This window comes from Equus asinus, chromosome 13, assembly GCF_041296235.1.
Source record: "Equus asinus isolate D_3611 breed Donkey chromosome 13, EquAss-T2T_v2, whole genome shotgun sequence".
NCBI classification, from domain to species: Eukaryota; Metazoa; Chordata; class Mammalia; order Perissodactyla; family Equidae; genus Equus; species Equus asinus.
In genome coordinates, this window is record NC_091802.1 from 10256732 (window position 1) to 10283776 (window position 27045).

A 27045-nucleotide genomic window follows, 5' to 3' on the forward strand; every position below is an offset into this window, starting at 1 on the left:
ATGCCTTTGAGCTACCTCCTACCATACACAATAGGAAGAGATGAGCTGTATTTTTCTTTAAAGTACTTACCACTTTCAAGCACACTACATGATTTACTTATTTTGGGTTTTGTCTGTCTTCACCCTCTGCACCCTTCAACACACCCACACATACAAACACACACACACACACACAAATAGCAACATAATGAGGTCAAGGATCTTCGTCTGTCTTGTTCACTGCTGTATCACCAGTGCCCAGAACAGTGCTTGGCACCCGTACATGCTCAATCAATATTTGTTAAATAAATTAAAGTCCAGTAGTGATACAGAAACCCGAGGATATCAGTATTGCTTTTGCTTTCCTAACGACGTCAGGAGTCAGGACCTTCTGTTTCATTTGTTGATGAAACATTTATTGACCATCTCAATGTGTAGTCTGTGTAATGTATATAAAGTGCCTAGCACCACTCAGGGTGGCAGGTGTGGCTCTTATTAGAAGCACTGTGGTGGCAGGAACAATGTGCATTCACCTGGGACCTGCTTGACCCAGACACCCGATGGGCCCCTACGTGGTGTGCCCTGGGGGAAGAGGGATCCCCAAGAGGGAAGTCTCCAAGCAACTAATTCACCCCTCCAAGGAGTTCTTGTTAGCTTTGTTTACAGAGGGGAGCTCTCCTGCACTGATCTGTGCTCCATATACCTCTTGCCGGAGAACTTGAGCACATCTCTTATCCACTTTGACTCTTCAAGACATCTATAACATTATATATCTACAACGTTAGTCAATCTATAACATTAGTCAAAGAATACTGTAAAATAATAGGATATGTGGCTGCAAAAGAGAAGAGTTGGGTATCTGAGAAGGCCTCTTAATGGTGACAGCTATTTCAGTTGGGACCTCGTCCCATTCAGAGTAGGTGCTAGATGCAACACAGACTGTCTGCTCTGAGGAGCAGCACCTTTGGACTGTCCGCTCTCAGGAGCAGCACCTTTGGACTGTCCTTTCAGCACTGGACCAGTAACACGAAAGTGTTCTCATGTTACTCTCATGTTTTTCCAAATCATTAGAGACAAATAGTTATTTTTGCTGATGGGATCTTTAGTGAAAGATCTTGGTTGCATGTTAAGAAGCAATGACTGGCATTTAAGTTAAAGAACATGGAATGTATTGGAATGATGTTGCATTATTTGTGACAATCTAAGGAATATTTGAGCCAGCGAGTTCTCAGGAAGAGTTGGAACAAAGGTGCGTGCTGGGATCTTCAGGACCCAGTTTGTGGATCACCCTTCTCCAGTGTCATCATTCCTGTAACTGAGCCCCAGCTCTGCGCAGTCCAGAATCCCAAATTCCCAGAGGAGAGAGCCTGACTGGCCCCACTGGGGCTCCACCGCTGGCCCCATGAGCTGTGTCTGTAGAGGCAGGGTCAAGGTGAACAGACATGGCTACTGCCAACCTCTTCTCCCTCCCCCGCCCCAACAAATATGTTCTTCTGAGGTTTGGAACTCAGAGACTCAGTTCAGATCTGCCACCCAGTAGCCTTTGGCATCTTGGCCAAATGATTTGCTTAAAAAAAAAATCAGATGGATAAGCATGTGATGTATTGAAAAAGCATTCTCTTGGTGGCCTCTCTGCTCTGCCTTTCCGTACCTGAGTTAGAACTCTGGCCATGGCGTCCTCCTGTCGCCTTGCCCGCTCTCCCTAATTGATGCCAGGTGATGTTCCCAGTCCATACAGCAAAAGGAAGGTGTTTGTAGTGGTGGATCCACAGCCTGACTGGAGCCATCCAGAAATCTTTTGACACTTAGTCAGGAGGGAATTGTCAAAACAAGATATCCATAACAGAGTTCCTGACTGTCATTTCAAAGACACTTGAATTTCTGCCAGACTCCAGACAGCTTCACATTCCCAGGGGTAACACGCGGCACAACGAGGGGATATTTCTTGGCAAATATTGATGCGCCAGAGAATAGGCATTAAATTATTGACTTGACAACTCCTAATAAGCTGCTTTTGATTGCTGATATGAAGGATTATCTATTTACAATTGAATTCTGCTGTTGAATTGTGGCGATCGCTGGGCTGAACTTATTTCAGGGAAGGGAAATGAAGAACACTTTAAGAACACAGATGGGGCCTAGAAGCTAGCCGGCACTTTCTGTGCGGGAAGCAACAGTAATGGCTGAGTTTTCACACACTCCCTCTGAGGAACGGTGTCATCTGCAGAGGTTTTTTGTTTTGCTTTGAGGAGGAGGGGATGGGTTGCTTGTCTGCCGCTATCATGGGGCCGGGAGGATCTTTGCCCCCGTTGGACCTGGCCCACACTAGGCGCTCAGTAAACACTTGTTGGGTTCGTTTCTGCTGTGAGCGAATCCAGCTATCTCAGCTCCTCTTACCCATCGCAACAGCTTGACCAACAGGTCTTCCCACTCTGCTGCAGGTCTGACTGCCCTGGGCTGCTGCGATGAGCTCTCACATTGGGTCTGTTGACCAAGTGTCGGCCTCACCGCAGCCTGTGGCTGTGACTGAGGCCTTCCTTCCCCGGATCCCAGAGCCCAGACCCCAGGAACCTGCCTTTTTCTAGGCCTCCACCCAGCTCCTCTGCCCTGTCTCTTGCAGTCTTAATTCCTTTTAATTTCCTGTTTCTGGGCAAGTCCTTTTTCTTTCCTCATCCCAACCCCCACTCCTCTCAGGTCACCTTCCCCTGATTCCTGCTGAGCATGCTCTCACTCTCTGGCCCCCAGATGTCTCTCTCTCCACCACTCTCTTCTCCCACAGTCGGCTACCTTCTCTTTCGAGTTGATTTTTTTCAAGTTTTTCTATTCATGAAGAGCATTACCTCTTGTCTGCATAGAAATGGGGTGCCAGCCCAGGGACTGGGGAGGTGAATTTTTTCCAGATGTCCTGGGCCTTCAGGAGACGGGGGTGTGGGTGGGGGGTTGCCAATGTAAGGAGGGTGCCTCTCTCCTCCCCATGTCACCTCAGCACAAATCCAGACACACTCCGGGGACACTGGGCCAGTCACATCAGAGAAGACCACAGTTCTTACCTTCAAGAAGCTTGTACTTTTCAGAATGGAGCCAGTGTTGAGTTAGCGGCTGTGTGCCATGCCCTTGGCCATTATGAAATGTCGCCTAATCCTCCTGCAGCTTTGGGAAACGGGCGTCATCCCTCGTTAGCCCTGAGGTGTTGGGTAACTTGCTCCCTTAGGCTAGCAAGGGGCCAGGCTGGAGTTGGCAAACCCTGCCTCTTTCCCCCATGCTGTGTTCCTAGACTGTCATCTTGTCGAAAGGCAGAGACACAAACACAGTCACAGACACGTTCGGTCCGCATCACATAAAGCCGAGATAAAGTTGAGATCTGTTTAGTTCAAGTTTTCTTTGTTTTCAGTCAGAACCAAAACACAGGCGGATTCCAGGCCCTAGCTTTGCTTTCTAATGTATTTCTTTGAGGAGTTGCGCTGTCACTTCTGTGTCACAGTGGGTTTCCACCTTCTCTGGCAGGACTTCCGAGGCCTGCCCAGGTTGCTTCCTCTCCCCCTCAACCCCAGCTGCCTGAGTCAGGCTGAGCTCCACAATGCTCCTTCCCAGAGAAGGTGGCCATTTGCCCGAAGCCAGTCCTGCTCTTGGCCTCCTGCCTTCACAGGGTTGGCCTAAAGGCATTGTGGGGTGGTTAACCTCTGAGCCCCATTTTCTCACCCGTAAACTGGGGAAAATTGTTGCTCTATTAGCCTCATTGCCTCATGGTGGGGATAATATGGGGCTTGAGCACGGTAAAACTTTCTGAGCGTGTGTACTTCATGGCACAAGAGTAACTCTTGTTTTTTACTTCTATTCATGTTTCGCTGCTGCTATCATTTTCATCGTCATTGTCATTATCATTCGTGCTGCCATAGCTAGAGTGCCCAGGCTCGCCAGCCTCTGAGGCCCTCTCTGTCCCACATTGTTGAATATGTCATGGTGCAGGGCCCAACTCCACAGCTCCCTCAGGCTTCCTGCGCGTCTTCTAGGTGCCCCTGGGGGTTTCTCTTAACCTTCTTCTCTCGCCCGTGACCCCATCCTCAGCGTCTGCCCCTGCCCTGACCTTCCCTTCCTCAAAGGCCTTTCACATTTCGGTTTTCACAGCTTCTCTCACCTGGTGTCCACTTGGCTGTGCTCTGCTTGCCTTTGACTTCAGCCAGCGTCTCGCCCAGCACAGCTGCCCTTCCTGTGGCTAATCACCGAAACGGATGCTGCCAGATGTTCCACTCTGAACTTCCAGCCTCGCCTGGACACCCGTCATCTCCGCGGGGCCTCGGCTAGAGCTGGGCTCTCCGTTTCTAAACTAAATGCCACCCAGGTGTTCCTCTGGTTTTGCACCTCTTCCTCCTCTTGTGGAGTGAATGATGTTTCATTTCTGTTGTTCAACTGAGAGGCCAGCTCTCTCACAGGATGCTTATGGCGCATCTGCTGTACACAAGGCACCATTCTTAGGCAAAGGGTTATATAAGGAGCAAAAATTATTGTCATCATAGCTGCCATTTAGGGAGTGCCAGGTATGTTCTAGAAGTTTTATGCACTTCATCTTACTGAATCCTCACAGCAAGCCTATGAAGTCGGAAGTGGCAGGTTTGAAGTCAAGTGTCCCTGACCCCCCAAACCAGCACCCTGCCACCACGTCAGACTCTGTGGTCCCTGTTGTCGGAAATCCTGTGACTTAAGGAAAGAAATAGTAATAAATAAGAATTGACAGATGAAGGACAGTCGTTTGAGAGCATTGACCTGGCTGTAGATGCTTCTCGGACTCCAGGGGACGCGCGGTCTGGTGGACTGAGCAGTCTTCCTGGAGGAGGTGGAGGCCCGGCCGAGCAGTCAGCAGCTGGGTCCTGGGGTCGGGTGAGGAAGGGACGAGGGTGTAAGCAGGCGGGGAGAGAGGCTGGAAGGTCTGTTGAGGAGGCCGGGGAGCCCGCTGGCACTGCAGAGGGAGGTTCACCCACCAACAGGGCCACGAGAGCCTGGAGGGACGGGCTGATGCCTGAGGAGAGCAGACCGAACTCAGCACATCAGTGAAGACTTTGGCTTTGCTCAGTGTGTGAAGGAGAGCACAGGGCGGGGAGAGTGAAATGTGGGACCATGGGGGACATAGGTTCAAGAGGGGAGAGAGCAGAGGCCATAGGCGCCCTCTCCCACCACCCCCACCACTCGGGCAGACCCAAGCCCCCAGGACGGCCTTCCCTACCTGCTGAGCTTCTGGGCTGGTCGGAAGAGGGCAGCCCCCACCCATACCCTGCGGCCACGAGCAGGGCACACAGGGCAGCCTAGGCCGAGGGGTGACCTCGAGGGCACCCGCAGCTCCCCAGCCGCTCAGTCTGAGATCACAATGTCAATATGTTCACCTTCTCTGCGTGGCAGCTCCCCTTTTCTTAGCTTATTTGCCCAGTAATGGGATTAAAGGGAACATTTACATGAACTTTTGAAAACAAATATTCCAGTTTTGTCTTTTCTCTTGCTTATTCCCCACCTCAGCTCAGGAGTCTGCTGCGAAAATTCTGTTTGATTAGTGAGAACCAACTGGCTAATACATAAGCAAATGTCACCCACTGATGGGCTGGAGAAAAGCCCCCAGACCTGCAGCCTTTCGTAAATGTCCTCTGGATCTTTCGAGGTTGTTAGCTGTGGAAGGGGTGTTTCTTGGCCCTAACTCTTCCAGGGTGAAGAACAAGGCAGAGAGTAAGGGATTATATATTTTGGTTTAAAACAACCAACAATAACAGGCAGCCAGTGTGGCTTTCCTGTGATAAACAAAACCAAATAAAAGGACTTCCAGATAAAATTGCCCTTCATATCCCCCTGCCTCCCGCCCCCTCACTGCTCCGTGCCCCCTGCTCTCCCACCATGCTTGTCTCCACCTTTCCCCGCAGCTGGGGGGAGAGGGCAGGTCCGGGGGTCTGCGCTCCCTCTCACGGACTCCGCACTCTCCTCGTCCCCCTCCTTGTCAGCAAGAGCTCGGTGCTGTTACCTGGCTCAGCTGTGGCAGGGGTGTTGGCAGCACAGCCTCCGTAATTTGCAGGTTTCCAGTGTTTCACTGGAAAAAAACATGGACCATTAATCCAGATGAACAATCTTCAGAAAACACAACACTGTTCTGAGAGGCCGTGTTTCATATCCTTTCCCAGTTTGAAAAGGAGTTTGTTTTCTTACATCTTTTTTTAATTGCCATGAGCTGGACTTGTAAATATTGTAAGTGGGTGAGTAATACTCATCTGGTAAACTGACCAAAGGAAATGGACCTTTTTTTCCACTCTTGTAACTCTGGCATCCCCTGCCTGCCCTGAAAGGGGCACTGGGCACTGGGAGGAAACGGCCTTGCCAGGTGCCAGCAGTGCCAGGCGCGGAGCTGAGTGAGGCGCGGAGGAAATGATCCCGTTGTCAGGAGCCGCGCCAGGTGTTTTTGCGCTAGGGTTGGGGGCAAAGAGCATTCATTGTTTAAGAAGTTGGCAGGTCCCCAGAAGTTCAACTGTCTTTCCTCGTTCTGAAATGTCAAACATTTCCTCAGCTGGGGGATGGATGACTAGCCCCCCTGAGGTTGGAGCACTACTCTGAGGCAAGAGAAAGAGGTTCTCTCTCACACGTGGCTGAACACTGTGCAGATTCTCCCCGTGGCCATCCGGCGGGATGGTCTCCTGCGTCCTCTAGCTGGGACCACTTTCCTGCGTCTGGAGTGTCGGAGGGTCTTTACTGCCCCCGTCTTTAAGAAATAGCACAGCTTCTGTGTGGTGGTGGGCTTTTTTTAATGATGCCTTATCTTTTAGTGATACTTACTGAAGTAATTGTAGATGAAATATGTCTGAGATTCATTTCAAAATAATACACTGGGGACAGGGAGCAGGTGAGGGTAGCGATAAAAGCAGGTTAGCCATGAATCGATCCTTGTTAAAGCTGAGTGATGGGTTCATTGCAGGTCACTACAGTATTTTGTCTACTGTTGTATTTGTTTAAATTTTTCCACCATAAAAAGGTAAAAGAAGGAGAAAGGGAGGAGAAGAAGAAAAAAAGAGAGAAGAAGCTCTTTATCCCAGTTTTTTAGCCCAAAGTCTGGGCCTTTCTCCCTGATAAACCCCACGCTGTCAGGAGTCAGGATCCCCCCAGACAGGCCCCCTGGTGCAGAGGGAGGTTGAGTCTGGGCCAAGGGGTCGGTCCCACCTGGATTCCATTTCCAGCTCTTCCTCTTACCAGTGGTAGGGCTTCGGGAAGAGAGTCAGCCTTCGGGACCCTCAGCTTCTTTGTCGATGAATTGGAGTCGAGAGTTCTCTATAGCTGAGAATTAAGCGAGGCGATTCACCCACTGCAGTCAGTACAGAACCTGGCGTGCGTGAATGTTCCATGTATGGCATGGCTTAGCTCCCTTGCTTTAAAAAGGCCCTTGGTTACTCTTTCCACAATGTCCTTCAGAGGAGAGAAGGATGCCAGCGCTGCCATCACATTCCAGGAAAGCCGGGCTTCGTAAAGAGAAAGGCTCACAGCGATAAGCAGCAAATACCTTCTCTTTGACGAAAAGAATCCAAAAGGCTGCAGCTGGCTCTTGCTTATCACCGTCACTTGCCATCTTAAAATGACTTCCTTGCTTGACCCTTAGGTGCACACCAGTTTACTTAAACCTGTTGAAAATTTCCTCCCCACAGGAACCCTGTTTGAAATGTAAAAGTCTTATTTGTCGTTGCTCTCGACGTACCCCTTTTCATCTTTGGACAAGCACCCAGTTTATCACATATTATCAAGTTAGTACCTGTGCTGTCAGGAGCTGAAGTGCATCTGCGTCTTTCACGGGTATTGCGTACCCTGTCATTCCTTTACTATGGCCCAATTTGTATAATTCAGTTTCTGTAGTAGAATGATTAGCAGCTTAAAGAGGAACCAGGTATTAATACAGTCCCAACAGGCACCCCCGCCCTTCTGCGGACACAGTAAAGGTCTCCAGAGCCAGGAGCTTCTCCCTGTCCTCCTGGTGCCTCCCAGTGTTTGTAGACTACTGTTAACCACCTTTTGAATTTTCTCTTTTCTTGGCATCCTTGACACATTTTTTCAGCTTCTCTCTCCCTGTTGACTGTTCCTTCTATTTCTTTTGTATTGGCTCTTCTTGTCCCTCCCAGACATTCAATACATTTATTCATTTATATACAAAAGGATGTGTTGTGCCTCTTTTGTGAGCAGGCTCTGGTCCAGGTACCAGGGACATGGTGGGGAACGAGGCAGGCAGAGTCCGTATCGTAGGTGCTCATGTGCCAGGGCAGAGACAGAGGGTAACTAGCTGAGGACCTAAATCATGATTTAAGAAGGGTCACTACAGAGACCCAGAGGGGACAGTGAGAGCACAGTCAATCTGAGGTCAAGAAGGAAGTGACACATGCTGAGTTTTGGAGGGCGAGTAGGGATTAACTAGGCCAAGAGCGGGCAGTGCTCTCTGGGCAGAGAAAGGACAGCATGTGTAAAGGCCAGGAGGCAGGAAGGAGCGTGGCTTGTTGGAGGAACCAAAGGCCAGGATGGCTGGAGCACAGGTCCAGAGTGTGGCTTCAGGGGCAGGGGCCAGACTGCACAGAACCTTCTAGGCCACCATGAAGAGTTCGGGTTTCACTTTAAGCCATCAGACAGCTTTAAGCCCAGAAGTAACCTGATCTGCTTTCCAGTCCAGCTCAGTTGTGGAGAGTGGATTGGGTAAAGTGAGCAGCAGGTCACTCCAGCACAGTGGCCCAAGGAGGAGATGGTGGTAACTACTGACACCTTGAGGCGTCTTCCCTTGGACTGCAAGCTTCGTGTAAATAAACTAAACCCGGATGGCTGGTTTCTTCTTCCCAGCCGGTTATTGTTCCTTATTTCTTTGTTCTCATCCTTGTTCTGTTCTTCTCACAATCGCCCTGATTTGAAAATTCAAGGTCACTTATTGGCCTCTCCTTTGGGCCATTGCAGCCTCGGTCTGAAACGCTTGCTGCACAAGGAGCTTCTTGGTCTCAACTGCTCTCCCAGCTCTGATCCCGCCTGAACATCCGTGAGAGTACTTCCTGAAACACCGCTCATCATCTGCCTTCGCTCCTCAGAAACAGCTCCTTCCCGTCTCTCGGGTCAGCCGAGGCTCCGGCCTGGCAGTTGCCTGCGCGCTCTGCCTCAGTCTGTCCGCTTCCTCCATTGCCATTATATTTCCTGGTATTGCACAAGGTAAACCTCTCACCCCAGCCAGGAAGTAGTGGGATTCCTGCCCAGCTGAAGCTTTTGGTCAACCTGAAGATGCTTCTGGAGGCAGAAATGAATAAAAAGGAGATCTGTTTTCTGGTTCTGGCAAGAAGATGGACAGAGATGATATCCACTCACACACACCTTATGACGAGCATCTCGAAATGCTAGATCAAATGTTACAAAACCCCCTGAATGTTAATGCAGAGCTGAGTTTACAAGGAAGAAAGGAAATCCCCAGATGAAAGAAATGGAGAGAGAACTGGCAACCAGAACCTAAGCAAACGAACGGATGCGGCTGCTGGGGCGTTATCAGCCGTAGTGATGTCGAGCAGGGTCGGCAAAATCCCGTGAAAGGGCCAGACAGGAAATAGGTTAGGCGTTGCAGACCACAGACGGTGTGTCACATCTTCTTCTTTTTTGACAACACTGAAAATATAAAACACGCTTCTTGGCTCATGGGTTGTACAAAAAACAGACCACCAGCCAGACTGGGCCTGTGGGCCAGAGTTTGCCCACTCCTGATGTAGAGCTTGGGTTTATGTCCACATGAAGACAGGAGGAAAAAATCTTAGGTCCCTGAGAGGGGACACTCTCGAAAGATTGGATCATCAGAGAAAGAGGGGGTATTAGAAAAAATTCACCCACTGTCACAGGGAGATGACAAAGAAGGTTCCTCAGTATCTAAAACCATGGACAGGGTGTGTTTACATGGGTTGGGTTTAAAATTTACACTACCTGAATGATATTGAACCCTGGAGATCTGTGGCTAGAATTTAGGGAACTTGGATGGGAAAGCAAATTTCATTCTTATTTTCACTAACCTCTAATTGAGATTTAGCGTTTTCTTCAATTAAGAAAGTAGGCAACAAGCCACAGCGGTATTGCTCGTGCTTGTGACTGTCACCAATGGAAATCACAGATATTTTCACATCAAAGTATAGTGCCTGTATTATCTCAGAACTTAAAAAATATGTATTTTGATAAGCATACTTCAATATAAATTGGAAATTTTAAAACATACTTCTAAATAATTATGGGGACAAAGAAGAAATTGATGAACATTTTTAAATATTTAGAATTTAGAAACTAACAACAATGAAATTATTTCCTATCAAAACTTGTAGCTTTAGAAGGGTGATATTTAGAAGAAAGATGGAAAATGAATGAGCTAACTTTCAATTCAAGAAGTTAGAGAAAGAACAAGAAAGTATATCCAAAGAAAGTCTATGAATATTATGATTAATAAAAATGTGAAAATTAATAAACAAGAGATGATCAACAAAGTCAAAACTTGTTCATGGAAAAGATTAATAAAAAGAGGCACACTTGTGGCAAAGCTAGTCAAGAAGAAGAATGCACAACTAAGTGGCGTTAGCAATGAAAAGGACACAGATACAGCATAGTGTTTAAATTATGAGAGAATATAATGAACAGTTTTATGCCAATACTTTTGAATACTCAAAAAATGGGCAGTTTCCCAGCAAAATGTAGCTTAACAAAACCAACTCAAGAAGAAGGGAAAGCAGAATTCTTGCTGTGGGAAGCTATCCAAGTGTAGAGTGAGTGTTGAAAAGACATTGAACAGCCATTCATTCATTTATTCAACAAATATGTATTGAGTCTCCACGCCAGGCACTGTCACAGAAGCGGGGGATGCAGCGGTTAATAAAATTATTGAAACTCCACACTCTGTGTCACTTCTGTCCAATGGAACTTTCTATGATGATGGAAATGTTCTTTATTGTCTCCATCCAATATGGTAGCCATTGGCCACATGTGGCTTTTAAGCACTTGAAATATGGTTAGTGCAAGTGAGAAACGGAATTTTTGACTTTAATTTTAATTAATTGAAATTTAAATAGCCTATCATGGCCAGCGGTTATCTAGCTAATAAGATCAATAATATGTTAATGGCTTCCTGTAAGAGAATAAGTTGGTGAACTCCTGGGAGTCTGACTTTTCCTCAAACGGGTCCTCAGTCTGAGGAGGGTAGTCCTGGTGGCCAAACCACCACAGCATCCTGTGCGTCTGACTCACTTGTTACTTTGGAGGGCATTTTCACAGGCTTCATCTCATCTGCTCCTCACTTCCCTCTCGGGCCTCAGTAGCTCGGGGACCTTGCGTGAGCAAAGGTTTATTGAGTGCTTCCTTCGTAGCGGCGGTCCCACGGCCATGGTGAGCGCTCTTTACATCCGGGTAAGTGGAGTAGGAGGCGGTGAACTCGCTGAGTGACGGCCGCCTCGTCAGCGTCAGTGGAAGGAACGGGCAGCAATAAGGGAGATGCGGGAGCTCGGAGGTGGGGCGGGTTGACCGCAGAGCTGGACGCAGGGAGCAGACCGGCTGCGAGGGCTAGTGCCCTCCTTTGTGTTCCCCAGCCAAGAATCTGAAGACATAAAACTCGAAAATAGTGGTACAAAAACTATATATGAAGAGAAAGTCCCTCTATTGGCTGGTTGTACAGGTGGGTGACTAAGTATCGGGCATAAGAAGAAAAGGCAAAGCCATGTGGATGGCGGAGAAAGCAGATCTAGAGTTAAGATTTCTTTGTAAACGCGGAAGCCCTTTGCTTTATCGATGCCTCATCAATGCAGGCAGAAAACAGGGCCAAGCTACGGGGAGAAGCTGGGCTAGGGGCTGCGCGCGCACCCTCCCCGTCCCGGGCTGAGTGGCAAGGCCCCACCCAGGTCCCCCGCAGTCGAGGTGGGAGGGCCATCTCCGGTTTGCCTAGAGCCCCGCGCTTCTGCACCCACCAGCCTGCAAAGCCAGAGTTGTGCAGCAGCAGTGCCCCGGAGCCACGCACACACACACAGGCACGCACGCACGCGCGCGCGCACACACACACCTCAAACAGAAGGCTCGGCACGGACATACTGAGGAGCTGCGTCCACCGTCCTCTCCGAAGATACCAAATAGGATATGGAGCGCTTTTCTGGTGTGGATCTTAAAGGGGTCTTTTCTGCTTCTGTTTTTCAGGGATGATTCTGGTGATTTTATTGCTGCTCGTGGCTATTGTGGTCGTCGCAGTCTGGCCTACCAAGTAGTGGCGATAAAGGGACCCCCAGCCGTGCCCTGCCAAGGATGGAGAAAGTTCAGTGCCCTTTTGGTACACGAAAGCTGCTCTCAATAAATTCCCGCAAAGCTCTGAACTCTCCATGTGCGTTGCTTCAGCAAAGGCAGTTAGCCTGACCGCTCTGGAGAGCCGCCTGGAGCATCGGGCCCAGTGTGGCCCTTTGGGTGTCTGCCGTGGTCATTTTGGTGCTAGCCCAAGGCTCCTCAGGTGGTCACGGCCCCATGGCTGCCAAGGGATTCCAGCCCCCCACAGTGTGCTGGGCGTCCTGGGGGCCACCAAGCAGTTTGTAACCTCGAATGTCTGGGCTCCTTGGGGAGGTCACATGCCCGGGTGAGAAACAAGTGAACAGCCAAGGTCATGTGCGTCCAGGCACGGAGAAGAAGGGACACGAGGGCCGTGTGGGAGGGGTGGCCACACAGGCACACATCTGGGTGTGTGATTGCCATTCTGCCCAATCCCGCTCCTAGTGGTGCTTGCTGCCGTTGCTGAGAAATATTCCTGAACTCTGCCATGGGAACTGCCTTCAGACCTGGAAGCACAATCTTTTTCATTTCCTCAGGGATAGTAAACCCATTTTCCAAGGCTGAAACACCTTTCTAAGCAGCCAGAATCAAGTCTGTTGGATGAGGTGGGGTGGGGAGTGATCAGGCTGGAAAGTACTGTTTAGGGTCCAGAGAAAGGTCCAGAGAAGTGCCTGTGTTTGACTCCTAAACTGGCTGTCACCCCCGTGTGTGCATGTATGCAGTGCCTGTGTGTGTGTGTGCATGTATGGAAAAGGGAAGACAGGTGGGGAAGGCCTGCAAAGGCTGCCAGGCCCACGGGAGCGTCAGTGACTTCTGGGTCAGGAGGGCAGAGGGCCCACTGTCCTCTCTGTGCAGAAAGCAGGCTGGGCCGGTGGCCTTGCTGGGCCCTCCATAGCTAGAGGGGAAAGAACGAAGGTGGGTGATGGGGCAGTTCGCAAAGCACAAGATTTCTCTGAGGAAGAGGAGAGAACGGGCCTGTGGGAGGGGAGTCCTGAGGGTCTCCTGTGGATTTCCCTGATACTACGGGTGACTGCCCTCAAGAGGGCCTGTGGACAGACACAGGAGCATTGTGATGCAGCCTGGCGCAGCATTGTTTCCTGGGACCTAAGCCTCTGGGGTCCTGGAAAGACCTGGGGGCTGCCGTGCGGCCTTCAGTCATGGGGGAATGGCTTCCTCTGCTTGGTAAGTCGTAAATCGCTGCAGAGGGCGGGCAGCCCTCTTCCCAGGGGCTCTTCCCTAGAGGGACTGGGTTACTTCAGGGCCCCGCCTGAGCAGTCCTGCTTCCATGTGGAGTTGTGTGGCAGTGACACACGCTTCTCTCCCATGAGAGGCCATCTAGCCCTGGACCCGCCCGGGCTCACACTTGGACCCTGCTCTGTATCAGCAGAACGGACAGGACGTGCTGCGTTCACACGCCCCAGATCGGAGCAGCCGGACCCATCCAGACATAGGTGTCTTCTCCTGCTGCGTGGTCACGCAGGTCACCACGGGCGCTGATGACGGCTCCGCACTCCAGAACCCGGGCTGATGGGCTGGCCGCTGGGGCTCTGGCAGGGGCAGAGGGGACTGTGGAAGCCTGCATACCCGCAGCGGAATGTTCCGCCCAGAAGGGAACCCGTGGCCTCTGCTCACAGTTCACTGGCCCTGCTCCACCACAAGGGGCCCAGGAAGTGCCCAGAAGGCAGAGAGCCTGAACCAGGTGACGACCACACCACTTACCAGGTATGTGAGCAAGGCAAGGTGCCCTTTCTGTGCTTCTGTTTCCTCATCTAGAAAATGGAAAGACTAGTTCCTGCCTCCGAGGATCGCCGTGAAGACAGGTGAGTTAGCATGTGTGAGCACACAGCACACTGCTCGGCTCCGCCGGAGAGGATTCCTCCTTTAGCCCAAGTCTAAACCCAGTGGGCCAGAAGGTCTCCACGGCCGAGGCTCGGGGGTTCTGTCGCGTGCTTTCAGCAGAGCACACTCATGTGAGGATGGGAGAGCGGGCCGAGGCAGATCGGAGGCGCTCCTGTGTGTCTGGACCCTGCTTCCTGCTCACCTCCACAGGCTGCCAACACGCAGACCAGGGCTAGGCCTTGGAAGGGTGAGCCTTGGCAGCGGATTTACCAGAATGGCTGGGGCCACGTTTAGATGAGAGGTGGCCACGGGATGAGAGGGCAAGGAGCAGGGCCAGCTGTGAGCATGAGTCATGCTGTCAGGGACCATGATGCTGTCAGGGGCCTGGATTGCGAAGTGACGCAGAGGATATGGAAGTAGGCTCGTTTCAAGACGGGTGTGTTCCTGAAGCAGAGGGGCCATGCTGGACGGGGGGCCAAGGGCTTTTGGGTGGTAAGGCACCTGGGAAGCATCTTCCTTGAAGGGGGGAGGGGTTGCTAACGGATCGCCCGATGGAAGATCAAGAATCTGCAGAGCCACGGCTTCTAGTCTTGTCGTGTGAAACCCCAGATCTGTACAAAGTGTCTCCTGGGAGCCCCCCACTTTGGGGCCATGGGAGGCGGCACTGAGGGTCTGTTTGACTTTCTTACCTTCTCTTGACTTGCTCAGCACGGAGCCCCAGCAACTCGTGGGGCGTCTTTGAACCAGAGCCACGGCGTCCTGGCTCAGCCACATGGAAAGGCCTTTGCAAGCCAAACACTGAGCCGATGTCTGCACACAGCGGCTTCTGTTCTTTTGACTGAGTGGGCTCTAGGCCCAGCCCAGCACTGCTAGCTGGGTGACCTGGACAAGTGACTTCACTTCTCTGGACCCACAGGCAGGGGAGGGGGGGTGAAAGCTGGCCAGCTTAGACTGTGAGGACCTGCCGTCCAAGCCTTGGGCAGGGCCTGGCTGGAGCGGGGGACAGTGCCGGGCAGGCAGGCTCACAGGAAAGGCTCCCCCTTAGCACCCTGGGGGTGGGCTACTCACGTGAGACACCCACCCACGCGTAACCGAAAGGCAGGCTGAGTGTGGCAAAGCATACCCGAGTGGCTGGGACGAGCCACTTTGGGAATCTGTTGCATCAAGACCCACTCTAGAGTAATGTGGCTGACCTAAAGGTGGCATTTTCCAGCTTGGTTTGGCAAGACCTGGTCCTCCCCTCAAAGATGTCAGGATGGCGGTCCTGGGTGGCCCACAACGCTCTGACTCAGTCGGTGGTGTGAGCAGTAAGACCTCCCCTGAGCATAAAGAAGCAAGACTGGCCTCAGCACCCATCACCTTGGGTGCTTTCTCAGTGAAAATAAACTTGATTAAAATAACAGTGTAAGTATTGTTTGACTTAACTGTTTATTAATTATAAGCATTTTAAGTCTGGATACCATATAAAGAAATCCAGATAGCTGGTTACAACTGGTACTTTTGTTCTGTTGAAACTTCCTTATTATTAATGACTGTAACTAAAGCTTAGTTTTCATCAGCCCCGAGACAGTCTGATCTTTTCAGGACCGCCTGGGCCCCGGCGGATCCCTGGGACTCGCCTTCCACGAGGCTGCAGCAGACTTCCCGACAGCCCTCTGCTTCTCCGACTCTCAGGCTCTCTCCTGACCAGTCCGAGCGCGGCCAGCGGCCTGTGGCTGCGTTTCCCTCCACGTCAGCAAGGTGGGCCTCGGCTTCCTTCGAACCCACACTCCCTGCGGCCGCGGCTTCGGGCTCACCCCAAGAGCTCCTTGCGTGCACTGGCTCAAGGTCCTCTTTGATCCAGTTGGGTTTTCTAACCTAGCCCTGCTGAAGTTAAAGGTTTTTTCTCCTTTATTTTAAAAATAAGGACCAAGGGGCTGGCCCCGTGGCCGAGTGGTTAAGTTCGCGCGCTCTGCTGCAGGCGGCCCAGTGTTTCGTTGGTTCGAATCCTGGGTGCAGACATGGCACTGCTCATCAAACCACGCTGAGGCAGCGTCCCACATGCCACAACTAGAAGGACCCACAACGAAGAATATACAACTATGTACTGGGGGGCTTTGGGGAGAAAAAGGAAAAAAATAAAATCTTTAAAAAAAAAAAAGGATCAAGAACTCATCTTTCCTCTAATTGCTTCCTACACCTTCAGACTTCCAACCACGTGCCAGGAACAAAAAGCGTTTGCCTCTTTCCGGCAATGACTTGCTGTCTCCTTGAGGCCCCGCGTTGATGAAACTATGAGTTAATTCGTCCATATACCGCATTTCTCACTGGCTCTGTTCATCCTTTCACTCTCAGTTTTTCTTGGCGTATTTCTTATGTCTTTATTTAGTCTTAGAAGAACATAGAAAGAGATGTCTGTTCGACAAAATCTGAAACCTGGGAGTGTCTCTGCCGGGACAGGCCGTCCCCATCCCAGGGCTCTGTCTCTGGGAGGAGGGGGAGGAGCTCTCCGGGAGGGAGTCTCCGGGAGGTGGCAGAGCCCGGATGCTCTCGCCCAGCAGGCTCTGGGTCTTTGACTGGATGCACTGGGCCTGGAGTTCCTGATGGGGACCAGTCAGCCACCTGTGCCCCAGCCTTTCAGTCTCTAGATGGACTTTTCCAGCCACCTTGGGCCAGTACTGAGCAGACTCAGTATACTTCCTGCATTGAGTTTGGCAGATGTCAGTGCCTTCTCGCCCCAGCAGTAGTATAAGGCCCTGGGAGGTGGCCGGGCTGCTTACAACCCGTGTTCTAGCGTCTCTGATCAACAGCGTATTTCCTTCAGGCCTGGGGCCTGGGGCTGTAGCTTCTGTGCTGTGAGGGATGGAGTGGCTGTGGTGGAGTCCCAGAGGAAACGTGGTCCTCTCCTACAGGCACAGACAACTGTCTTACAAAGGACAGGAAAAAGCCACATTGTAAAGGCCCTTGAGAACTGGACCCTTGACCCAGAATGACCAAAGCTGAGCAAGGGCAGCACAAACCTCTTAGGCCCAGCCTCTCAGCAGGTCTGAAATCTTGCAAATGGTCCAGCTGGGTCTGAACTGGCCTTGGGGTGAGCCCAGGACCGCAGTAGGGCGTGCTTTCTGTGTAGCCTGTCCCTGCCCACCCAGTGTTAGGTATGTCATTCCAGCAGGGACTTATATCTGAGACCGACTGGGACACCGGAGACCACCCCTGCCCTGGCTTTGACCCCTGGTTCTGAGAGCACGGCTCCCGTTCCTCAGAGCCGGACGAATGAGGAGGCTGGGCTGGTGCGTTTTTTCCTTGGGAGCTGAAGGCATCTCAGCCAGCTCTCTGTGCGGCAAGGAAAGGGCTGTCCCCGTCTCCCAGGGGTCAGTCGAATCTGCGTTGCCGAGGAGCCAGACCGGGCCCATGGCTGAGGCTTGTCTTCAAAACAGCTGGGTGCAGAAATTACAGCTTCCTGGTGCTCATCGGCTCCCCTTTGCATGGCAACACAACATGTGCCTAATGACTGGATTGTTTATTTAATAAAGAAATCACAGCCATTTGGAGGTTTAAATATAGCCTCTCAGAAACCCAGAGAGCTCCGCTCCTGGTGGCTGCGTGGTGCTGGCACGGGCCCAGCCCCTGCACCGCACGAAGCCTCTAGCAGTGGCTTGAAAACAATTTTTGAATTTCACTAACCCTGTTGTCTTTCCTTGTGTCTCTTCTTGGCTTTGAATAGAAGAATCTGGTTATGTGAAAGGCAGAAACTCCTCTACTTGAAGGTTCTGAATCAGATGGGGATGCATCAGAGGCCCTGCTGTTGAATTTGGGGCAGGTGGCACACCTCTCTTTGCCCTGTCCCGTGAGTCCCCCTGACCTGGAGCCCCAGGGAGTGGCACGGATGGAACCCAGGATGATTTCTTGGGGACAGAAGTATAGATTGTCCCGTTGAGAGCCTTTTAGCCCAAAATTGCGTTCGGAGCTAGCAAGCACCTAGGACTTTCCAAGCAAAGTTGGAAAGTTTTTTGGGGGGTAGCTGGGGCTCTGTCTCAGGCTTTGTGAAGAACGCAGGGCTCTGTCTGGCTGGAGGGGGCTTAGACCAGACTCGCCAGCCTTCGCCCTCCCCGCATGCCCACCACCCACAGCTTAGGCCACCAATAAAGACTGGGAGACAGAGAACAGTGTACAAGAGTTTATTTAATTGATATCTGAATTTAGTTCTATCATGTGAGGCCCACGTTACAAGTTCCAGCTGGGTCCATTACAACTCTAACAAAAAAAAAGAAAAACTTAAAAAAAAAAAGAAAATCCACAACTTTGTCCATGTCATTAAATATATTCATATATAATAACCATAATATATTAGTATGCATTGGAAAGGAACACTGACCCAAACAATATGTCATGGTCACAACTAAACATTTACAATTCTGAGTGAACAGAACTCTGGGACGCAGGGGGGCTGAGGGAGGATGGGGGGTGCATTTGGGAGCAGGGAACAGGAAGAGAGGTCCAAGGACACAAGGAGTGGGGCTGGCTTGGTTTTGGCAGGGGGCGAGGCCCCACAAGCACACATTTTGATACCCCTAGGGTATGGCATGGCTGTGGCCATGAACCGTGGCCCAGTAACCCCATCAATGAGTCTAATTTGTCCACTCTCCAGTCTCTCTCAGGGAGGGGGCGGGGGGCTTCCTTTCAGCATTGAGACCCTCACATTTTTCAGTTTCCTAAAGGGACCATTTTCCTATCCCTCAGGGTCTCCTTCATTTCAGTCCCATTCCAACCCGGGGCAAACCCAGGAAAGCCTGTACCCATCTCCTCATGGAGGCAGAGTTCCAGGAGGTCGCTAGAGGCCTTGGGGTAGCTGCCAGCCTCCCTGGCCTGGACTGCAGGTGTCCCTCCTTCCCATTAGTCGGAAGCTGCTCCTGCCGCCCCGCTTTCTCAGGACAGAAGCCGCAGCCTGCAGGGAGTCAGGGGGCCGGCCCACATGCTTCCCCTGCCCTCCACCCCAGGCTCGGCATTGCTGTGTGTCAGTGAAGCAGGCACTCCGTTCTTGGGGGTTCCAGACCACCCAGCAGGTAAGAAAAAGGACAAGCTGGGGAATCTGGTTTTTCTTATAAAAAGACTAATCTGGTATGTTTTTCTTCAAACACCTACATATCACAATTCTGGTTAATACACTCTTCAAAATCAAAGTCTAGTTCCATTTTACATCCCCTCCTAACTGTACAAACCGGAACACCTCAATTCCTATTTCCATCTCCTCCCGGGGAGGCTGGGGGTGGAAGTGGGGTGCCTTCCCAAGGATGGGTCCTCACTGCTGAAGTTGGTGGCTGGATTCAGAAGAGCAGTGGGCTCGGTTCGGTGGGTCTGTGAGATGGAGAGGGCAGCCTGTGATGACTGAAACCCCAACAGTGTCCTCACCCCGACCTGGCTGATCTGGCCGCCCTGACACATTCCCCAGGGGCCAGGCCACTGGGTGGACGGGACTGCCTTTGCCCTGCGGGTGCTGGGCAGGGAGGTGAGGCTAGAGGTTGGCTGAGTTTAAAGCAAGATGCATTGTTGCTTGGAAGGCCGCTGGCTCCAGGGCTGGGGGACCTCAGAGACCACCAGTGTAAGCCCCTCAGTGGACATGGAGTGAGACTCAGACCAGGGTGGGAAGTGGTGGGGCTGCCAGGGCCCTTCTGAGCAGGGAGCAGAAGCCAAGCTGGTGTAAGCAGGCACAAGACAGCTGCCCTAGCATAGTGCCTTTCGAGGCCTGTGGGCCAGCAAATGCCAGGGCCTCCGAGATGCTGACGGCGCTCAGCGAGCCACACTGGGCTTCAGCAGAGGGCTGGCTGGCTGGAGAGCGGCCCCTGTGCTCCTGGCCTTGGGCCTGGACTCAGGGAAGACAAATACCCTTCCTTGGGCAGTTCTGTCTTCTCCCTGCCCCCGTGGGCACCTCTGCCAGTCTCTCCTGGAATCCCTCCAAACAGGCCGCCAAACGTCCTTCCTACGACGTCTTAGGATCAGCCAAGGCCTGCCTGCCTTGCCCTCCTGGAACCTGGCATTTCCGGGGGCTGCCTAGGGCACGTTTACACCCGGCCTCGTCCACCACTCTTGCTACCCTCTCTGAAGATGCTATTGTGCCCCCTGGCCACCATTCTCTAGGGTGGATGCAGGGACCAGGGCCAGAGTCTCAGTGGCGACCCAGGAGCGCCCCCGGGCAGCCTGCTTTGGGAACTGAGGGGGTGGGCGTCGGAGCTGGCACATAGCGGGGGGCAGCTCTGGGGTGTGAATCCACTTCTGCCACTTATTTGCCTGGTGACCCTGGGCATGTGTTCTTCAGTTTCCTTGCTGGTGAAAGTGGGGTGCGAGCCCCCAGCTCCCAGGGTTGTCATGAGGACTCTGGGAGAGCCCATGGGTAAAGTGCCCAGCACTGAGCAGGTGCTGGGGAAGGGGCCGCGGGCCGGGGAGGCGCAGGGAAGCCGGACTACCAGGGGCCAAGCCTCGTCCTTGGTGTAACCCTTTTGAACAGCCAAACTCCAGCAGGAAGAGGACACCAATTTCCTGACTTTGGGGGAGGCAGGTCTCCAATGCAGTGTGCTGGCTGAGGACGTGGGCCAGGGACCCCTGGGCAGGGCCGAGAGCTCAGGGGGGCGGGCAGAGGGCCCCAGGGCACAGGAATGGGCCTGTGTGAGGCCATCAGACCCAAAGGTTGTGGGCTGCCTGCTTGGGGATGGTGTCTCTAGGAAGCTTTGGAAAGGGGACCTGGCCAAACCAGGGAGCGTGGGAGACCTCCAGAAAGGGTGTAGCCAGAACGGAGTGGGCGAGGTGCTGCCCAGGCTAGACCAAGACAGCTGCGAGGGGCAGCCCCAGGGTGGGGGGGCTGCAGCAGGCCTTCTCGGCCTAGCAGCCTCTGTCCGTTCCCCCTTGGGGAGCCAGGAGCAAGAGGAAGTAGTCGTGGCTTCCTTGGCACCCAGGACCCTGGTCATTCCTGCCCCTGCCCAGACAGCTTGGGCGCTCTGGCACCTCGCTGAGCCGGCAAACCTGGTGACACTCAGGCAAGTCCCTTCCCCCAGCCAGGCCCAACGGCCTTTGCAGCCACATTCCATGCCCTTCCAGGCCCTCCCCAGCTGTTGACACTGCTGAGGAGCCTTGTGGGAGCTGATGTCATTACACAAATAGTGTCACTGCCGTAAACCCAGCCAGTACCCCTTCCCCCTCCCCTGGAAAATGTCATAAAGGGGCTGGTTCCAAGTTTCCAAAAAGGAAACTCTCTGGGAGGTTCTGCCTTCGCAGAGCCTCCTCCAACAGGCAGCTCCAGCATGAGGCAGTGACCACCCGGCTTGGCCTTCCCAGGGGTGTCCTTGGGCCCACTGCGCTCTGCCTGGGCCAGCACCCAACCCCCAGCTGGGAGGGGGCCAGGCACCAGCAGGGGCTTCCACTCCCGGGGCTCCACAGATGGTAAACCTCGCGGCCCATCCCAAGACCTCAGCCAGGAGGACCCATTCAGCAGGTGGCAGTGGAGACAGGCCGCAAGGGCTACTTTCATCTCCCCCAAATGCTCGCCAGGCCCCTTCCGTGAGGCCCAAGTTGTCACAACCAGGGGTCCTGCGGGAATTCCCAAAGAAGAGTCGAGGGAAAAGGAAGGGATTTCCGGTCTGTTGTGTTTGGGGTGGTGGTCTGGCCGGGCTAGCTCAGCCCCCCCGCACAGGCCGCGGGCCTGAGAATTCACAGCTCTCCTCCTCACGTCCCCTTCTCCATCACCATCCACGCGCCGCGGGGGCGGCCCCGCCTGCGCGACTCGGCGCCCGCCCATCCCTCGGACCCGGGTCAGGCCACCCGCCCCTCCGCGGCGCCCCCGGCCCGAGGGCAGCGCGGCTCTGCTCTGGAAGGAGCCCGTGAGGTAGCTAAGTCTCGTCCTCGTCTCTCCAGGGCCCGGGGTGCGCGGGGCGGGGGCGGGGGGCGGGGCCGGGGGAGGGGCCGCCGGCCGCCCCGCCCCGCGCCGCCCGCGGCCCCGCCCCGCCTCGCCTGGGAACGCAGCCCGGGCCGAGTCCGCGCCGCCGCTCGCCCCGCCCACCCGCCCGCCCGGCGCGCCGCCGCCGCCGCGCTAGGCCTTCTTGCACTTGCCCTTCTTCTCGCGCTGCTGGAACTTGCGCAGCCGCCGCGCCCACGTGTCCCGCCACTGGATCACCAGGCTGCTCTTGTCGGCCACGATGCCGCTCTGGTCGGGCGAGTCCTCTGCGTTGCCTAGCAGCAGGTACTTCTTGAGGGGCTTGATTTTGGGGCACTTGCAGGCGATGTCCCGCGAGCGGATCCACAGGCTCTGGTCACCGCGGCGGATGCGGCTCGTGCCCTGCTTGTACACAGAGATGATGTTCACCGTGAACTTCCACCAGTCCCCCGCCTTGTCCGCCTTCAGGATATGGATCTGGACGGCTGCAAGGAAGCACAGGCAGGCGAGTGGGCCACCGGCCGAGGAGTGCCGCCTGGGACCCCAGTTCCTGCGGCTAGGTTGGCCCTGCCTTCCCCCTCCGTCTCTGAGGCCGAGGATGGGGCAGCCTTTTGATGGAGAAGGAAAAGGAGGCCCAGAGCTGAGAAGTGACTGCACAGGGTACCCTACGGAGTGATGGGCGGGTGGCGGCAAAGCTGAACGTGGAACCCCACCTGCGGATATCTGGGCCAGCGCCACTACTCCACGGAGCCTGACCTCCTGCCTATTTTAAAGGTGCCATGCAGCACTGCCTATGGGGACAAGCCTCCTCTTAGGGTCTAGGAAGGCCAGAGGAAGCCTATAGGAATGGGACCCCCGCTTCCCGCCAGCACTCTGGGTAGAGTCCAATCTGCCCAGGGCAGGTGCCCTCAGAATAGTGCAGACGACTCCTCACAGGCTAGGGGGGGAACCTCCTCAGGTGGCCCCCTGGGCATTTCCAAATGCCCCAGTCACTTAACACCAAGCCTCACGACACCTCCAGACACACACCTTGCCCCTGGCCCAATCTCAGAAAACCATAATGGGATCTCAGTGTCCCGGGGTGGTGCACCCTGAACCTGCCCTTCCACCTGGCCCTAGCAGAGTCCATGGGCCTTGTACACCCGCCTCCCATCCCTGCCAGGCTTCCCCCCGCCAATTCCCCTTCCTCCCAATTCCCTGCTGGTATTTCCCCTAGTGCAGGGGTTCTCAAAGTGGAGCATGCATCAGAATCCCCCGGACGACTAGTCAGACACACATGGCTGGGCCCCACCCCAGAGTTTTTGACTCAATAGATCTAGAGGGGGCCCGGGGCATGCATTTCTCACAAACTCCCAGGTGGTGATGCTGCTGATCCAGGGAACACACTTGGAGAATCAGTGCCATAGTCAATGTTAACAAATATTATTTCTGTAGGATATTAAGAGGTATTTTAAAATAGGAGAAATGTGTTTTTAAAAACGGGGGAACTTTGTTCAAATAAACTTGTGAAATACTGGGTTAAACAAAGTCAAGAGGTTTCCTTACCACAGGACGTTTCAGAGCCTTTAATCGACAAAGTGTGTGTGTGTGTGTGTGTGTGTGTGTTGTGTGTTGGTTTCCCAAACAACTCTGACTGCAGAACCCTTTGGCTGGTGCATCTCAGGTCACCAGAGCTCCATGGGCCTACTTGGGAACTGCTGGGGGACCTATAATCACTCCAGGGGATAAATAGAGAGGCCTCTGCTGCACCAACCTCCATTGAAGGGGACTTTGGCCACCTTCCCCATCCTGAGTGGACAGGAGCCCTCCTGGGAAAGGAGCCGCAGTTTGTCTCTCCAGATTCAGGTGAAGAAACCGAGACACAGGCAGGCCCAGTGGCTCCAGCAGCCACGAGGACATGTCCCCAAAGAATGCCAAGCAGTCATCACCTGCCCACTTAGCTCCAGGCCCTGGGCCCACCCACAGCTTGGCCTGGCCTCCCATTCTGGCCAGCCTCTCTCAAGGTCTCTAGGGGCCACTCTGCCACCTTCATTCCCAGGACCGTCCCTGTTCCCCTCTTGTGCCCACGCTCGGCCCAGGGCAATGGGGAGGGGCAGGAATGGCTAGGCTCAGGGAGCATCAAACACCATCCAACTCATCCTTCTGGGGTGAGGGAAGTAGCAGATTTTCCCATATTTTCATTTCAGCTGTTCCTGGGCATCTTGAACTTTGCACTCCAGTCTGAGGGCTCCAAAGAATGGCTGCCATGGCAACCGTTTCCATGTTTTTGTCACCAAGGGACTCAACACTCAGTGTGAACTCTGGAGGGGGAGCCCTCCAGCCTGGAGAAGTGGCTGGGCCGATGTGTTTGACTGTGCAGACGGAGGTCACCGTGGCAACTGAGTGCCCCTCAGCTCAGCGACGGGGGAGCCACCCCCGGCATCCCTGAGAGCCCCGGTTTCCTCTCCTCAGGACTGAGCTGAATACAGAATGAGCCTCCTTCAGGATGCGGCTGTCTCACCGTGTGGGACCTCAAGCCCCTGGCACAGCCACAATGTCACCCCAGCCAGGTGGGCAGAGGTGGCCCGACGAGGATGCAGCGGAAGGCGCCTGTGGCTGGGGCTCCTGGAGAATGCAGCTTTGGTTCCAGGCACTGAGCATCTCTTGGTGTTATGGGCTGGACTATGTGCCCCCCCCACATTCGTATGTTGAAGCCCTAACCCCCAGGACCTCAGAATGTGACAGTATTTGGAGAGAGGGTCTTTCAAGAAGGGATTAAGTTAAAATGAAGTTATTAGGGTGGGCCCTGATCCAGCATGACTGGTGTCCTCGTAAGAAGAGATCAGGACACAGACACACACAGAGGGAAGAGTGCATGAAGTCACAGCGAGAAGACAGCCATCTTCGAGCGAAGGAGAGAGGCCTCAGAAGGAACCAACCCTGCCAACACCTTAATCTAGTACTTCCAGCCTCCAGAACTGTGAGAAAATAAATGTCTGTTGTTTAAGGCCCCCAGTCTGTGGTACTTTGTTCTGGCAGCCCGAGCAAGCTCACACCATTGGAATCGAGGGCCCTGGGGATCCTGGGCCTCAGCTCAGGGCCAGGTGGGAGGGCAGGACTGCAGAGGCCTCCCAGCTGTGCCGGGAGGAGAGCTGGCTGGACAAGCTCAGGCCATGGGCTGGCCCTCCAGGCCCTTCTTACTCCCAGGCCCTGCAAGGATGTGGCCCTTCACAGCAGGAGGACTGACCCCTGGCCACCATCCCTGGTCTGGAGCTCCCTGTCCCCTCGGAGTGCCCCGGAAACAGGTAGGGCGTCCAAAGCCACCCCCACCCCCACCCCCACTTCCCCAGGTCCAGCCAGCACAGGCCTGAAGGGGACTCACTTAACACTGAGGAGGCAGCCCCAAGGGGGTACCCACCCCTGGACACCTTGCCGTCCTTGAGAATCCAGGGGCCAAAGCAGCGCATGCTGGTCACCAGGACAAAGCACCAGCCCTGTCCTCCTTCCCCCACCACAGCACCCTGGCCGCGGGGTGGGGCAGCACAGGCCTGGGGGCAGGGGCAGGGAGGGTGGTAGCAGGACTCATGTGATTATGCTGGAGAAACTCTACATTTCCGCTGCCCCGGGCAACGCCTCTGCACATCACGCAGCCCGCCAAGCATAGGCTGCACACGCAGTGCACGGGCCAGGCCCCTGCAGGGCACAGACAGCTGAAAACATGCAAAAGACATGCTGCAGCTGGGACCCCCGGCAGACCTGCTCTGCACAGGGTAGTGTGGGGCTGCCACGGCCTCCCACCACCCTGCTGGCTGGGAGCCGGGAAGGACTGGGGTCTCCTGGGTGCCTGTGGCACTGCCCAACTGGGGGTTGCACACAGTGGCCGTGGGCAGCTCTGCCCATCCTAGGACCACGGCTCCTGAGGGCGGGCCCCTTACACCCACCCGACACTCACCCCGGGCCAATTGGCCTCAGCCCTTAGCATGCCTGAGCCCCCACTGTCCTTGCACTGACCTCATCCTAAATTGACCTCAATGAGGCCAGAACGTGGGGTCTGGTGAGGATCCCCCATCCTGTATTCAGAAATGAGGGTGATGAGCTGACCCTCAGAAAACAGACCGTGAGATCAGACCAGGCCCATAAGAGGCACTCTGAGACCCCTTCAAGTAGAGACTAGTTTGCAGGAAGAGGGTCCCAGCTTGAAGCTAGGGTGCCATTCTCTGTCTGGAGACAAAGTGGTGGCTGCAGCAGATGCTGCTGGGAAGGGCAGCCTGGCCCCCAGCTGCTGGTGCTTCGGGCCCCTCTCTAAGTAGAAGCAGCCCCACTTGGGGTCCACACTGTGAATGGTCCACCCCCTTCTTCCAAGCCCTTGCTCACCAGCAAAATGAGGGCTCAGGCTGGGCAGCTGCTCTGCTCTAGGGCAGCAAAAGCAGGCATGGGGGTGTGAGACCTGGAGCCCCTGAGGCGGACAGGGGAGGCTGGCTCCAGAAGGCCCAACGGAGCTGTTGCCCCCATGAGCACCCCCAGCAAGCTGTGGAGGACAAGAGTCTGCAGGATGGAGCAGCTGCCCATGGAAAAGCAGGGAGCACTAGCACAGTCTCCAGAGAGCAAGGAGTCGGCCTCCGGGTGCCAGGGGCCAGGCTGCACTGTGTCTCCTGGCCTCGTCATCCCTGGCTGCCCCGCGTCTCTGTGCTGTAAACCCTCCCTTCCTGCAGCCGGCCACAGAGCTGGGAGCAAGGCTGCAGGCGGGGTGGGGCCGCAATTCCGGGGCTCACAGGAAGAACCTTCCTGCAGGGAGCCCTTCTCGGCCCCCAGGGCAGGGCTATGAGGACTGAGCTGCCCTGCTCTAACTCGAGCCTGCCGCTCCAGCTGGCGCAGGAACATGCTCCTCTGTCCCTCAGCAGAGGCCTGCACCTGGCTCTGGGGGGCTAGCCGCGACACCAAGGCGTGAGAAGAGGACAAGGGCCAGGCCCACGGAGGCCAGCAGGAGCAAGAACAGCTTGTGCCAGAGCTGTGCTGGCTCTGGCCAAGGGGCAGGGGCCTCGGAGGCA

The 27045-nt window shown here is 54.2% G+C and overlaps 3 protein-coding genes across 6 annotated transcripts in view; 2 read left to right on the plus strand and 1 right to left on the minus strand.

Annotated features, from left to right (window-relative positions):
• The window catches only part of STX8 (syntaxin 8), a 242006-nt gene extending 229674 nt beyond the window's left edge, over positions 1-12332 (plus strand). Inside the window, exon 8 of the mRNA XM_014864136.3 lies at positions 12160-12332. Coding sequence (XP_014719622.2) covers positions 12160-12227 — 68 coding nt within the window. The 3' untranslated portion in view covers positions 12228-12332. The remainder of the gene's footprint in view (positions 1-12159) is intronic.
• A 1331-nt stretch (positions 12333-13663) lies between these two features.
• Positions 13664-16246, plus strand: LOC123276468 (uncharacterized). Of its 2 annotated transcripts, XM_044746130.2 has the most exons (4): positions 13664-14001; positions 15332-15522; positions 15703-15858; positions 16025-16246. In XM_044746130.2, the coding sequence occupies exons 1-4, from the start codon at positions 13807-13809 to the stop codon at positions 16056-16058; spliced, it is 576 nt and encodes a 191-aa protein (XP_044602065.2). In that variant the 5' UTR covers positions 13664-13806; the 3' UTR covers positions 16059-16246. The 2 variants fall into 2 exon arrangements, with proteins under 2 accessions (XP_044602065.2, XP_044602064.2); XM_044746129.2 differs by lacking the exon at positions 16025-16246 and having other exon boundaries at positions 13671-14001; positions 15703-16018.
• A 2018-nt stretch (positions 16247-18264) lies between these two features.
• Positions 18265-27045, minus strand: part of NTN1 (netrin 1) — a 189778-nt gene continuing 180997 nt past the window's right edge. For all 3 annotated transcript variants that reach the window (XM_014864134.3, XM_044744729.2, XM_044744728.2), the window contains exon 7: positions 18265-22503. In XM_014864134.3, coding sequence (XP_014719620.1) covers positions 22175-22503 — 329 coding nt within the window. In that variant the 3' untranslated portion in view covers positions 18265-22174. The remainder of the gene's footprint in view (positions 22504-27045) is intronic.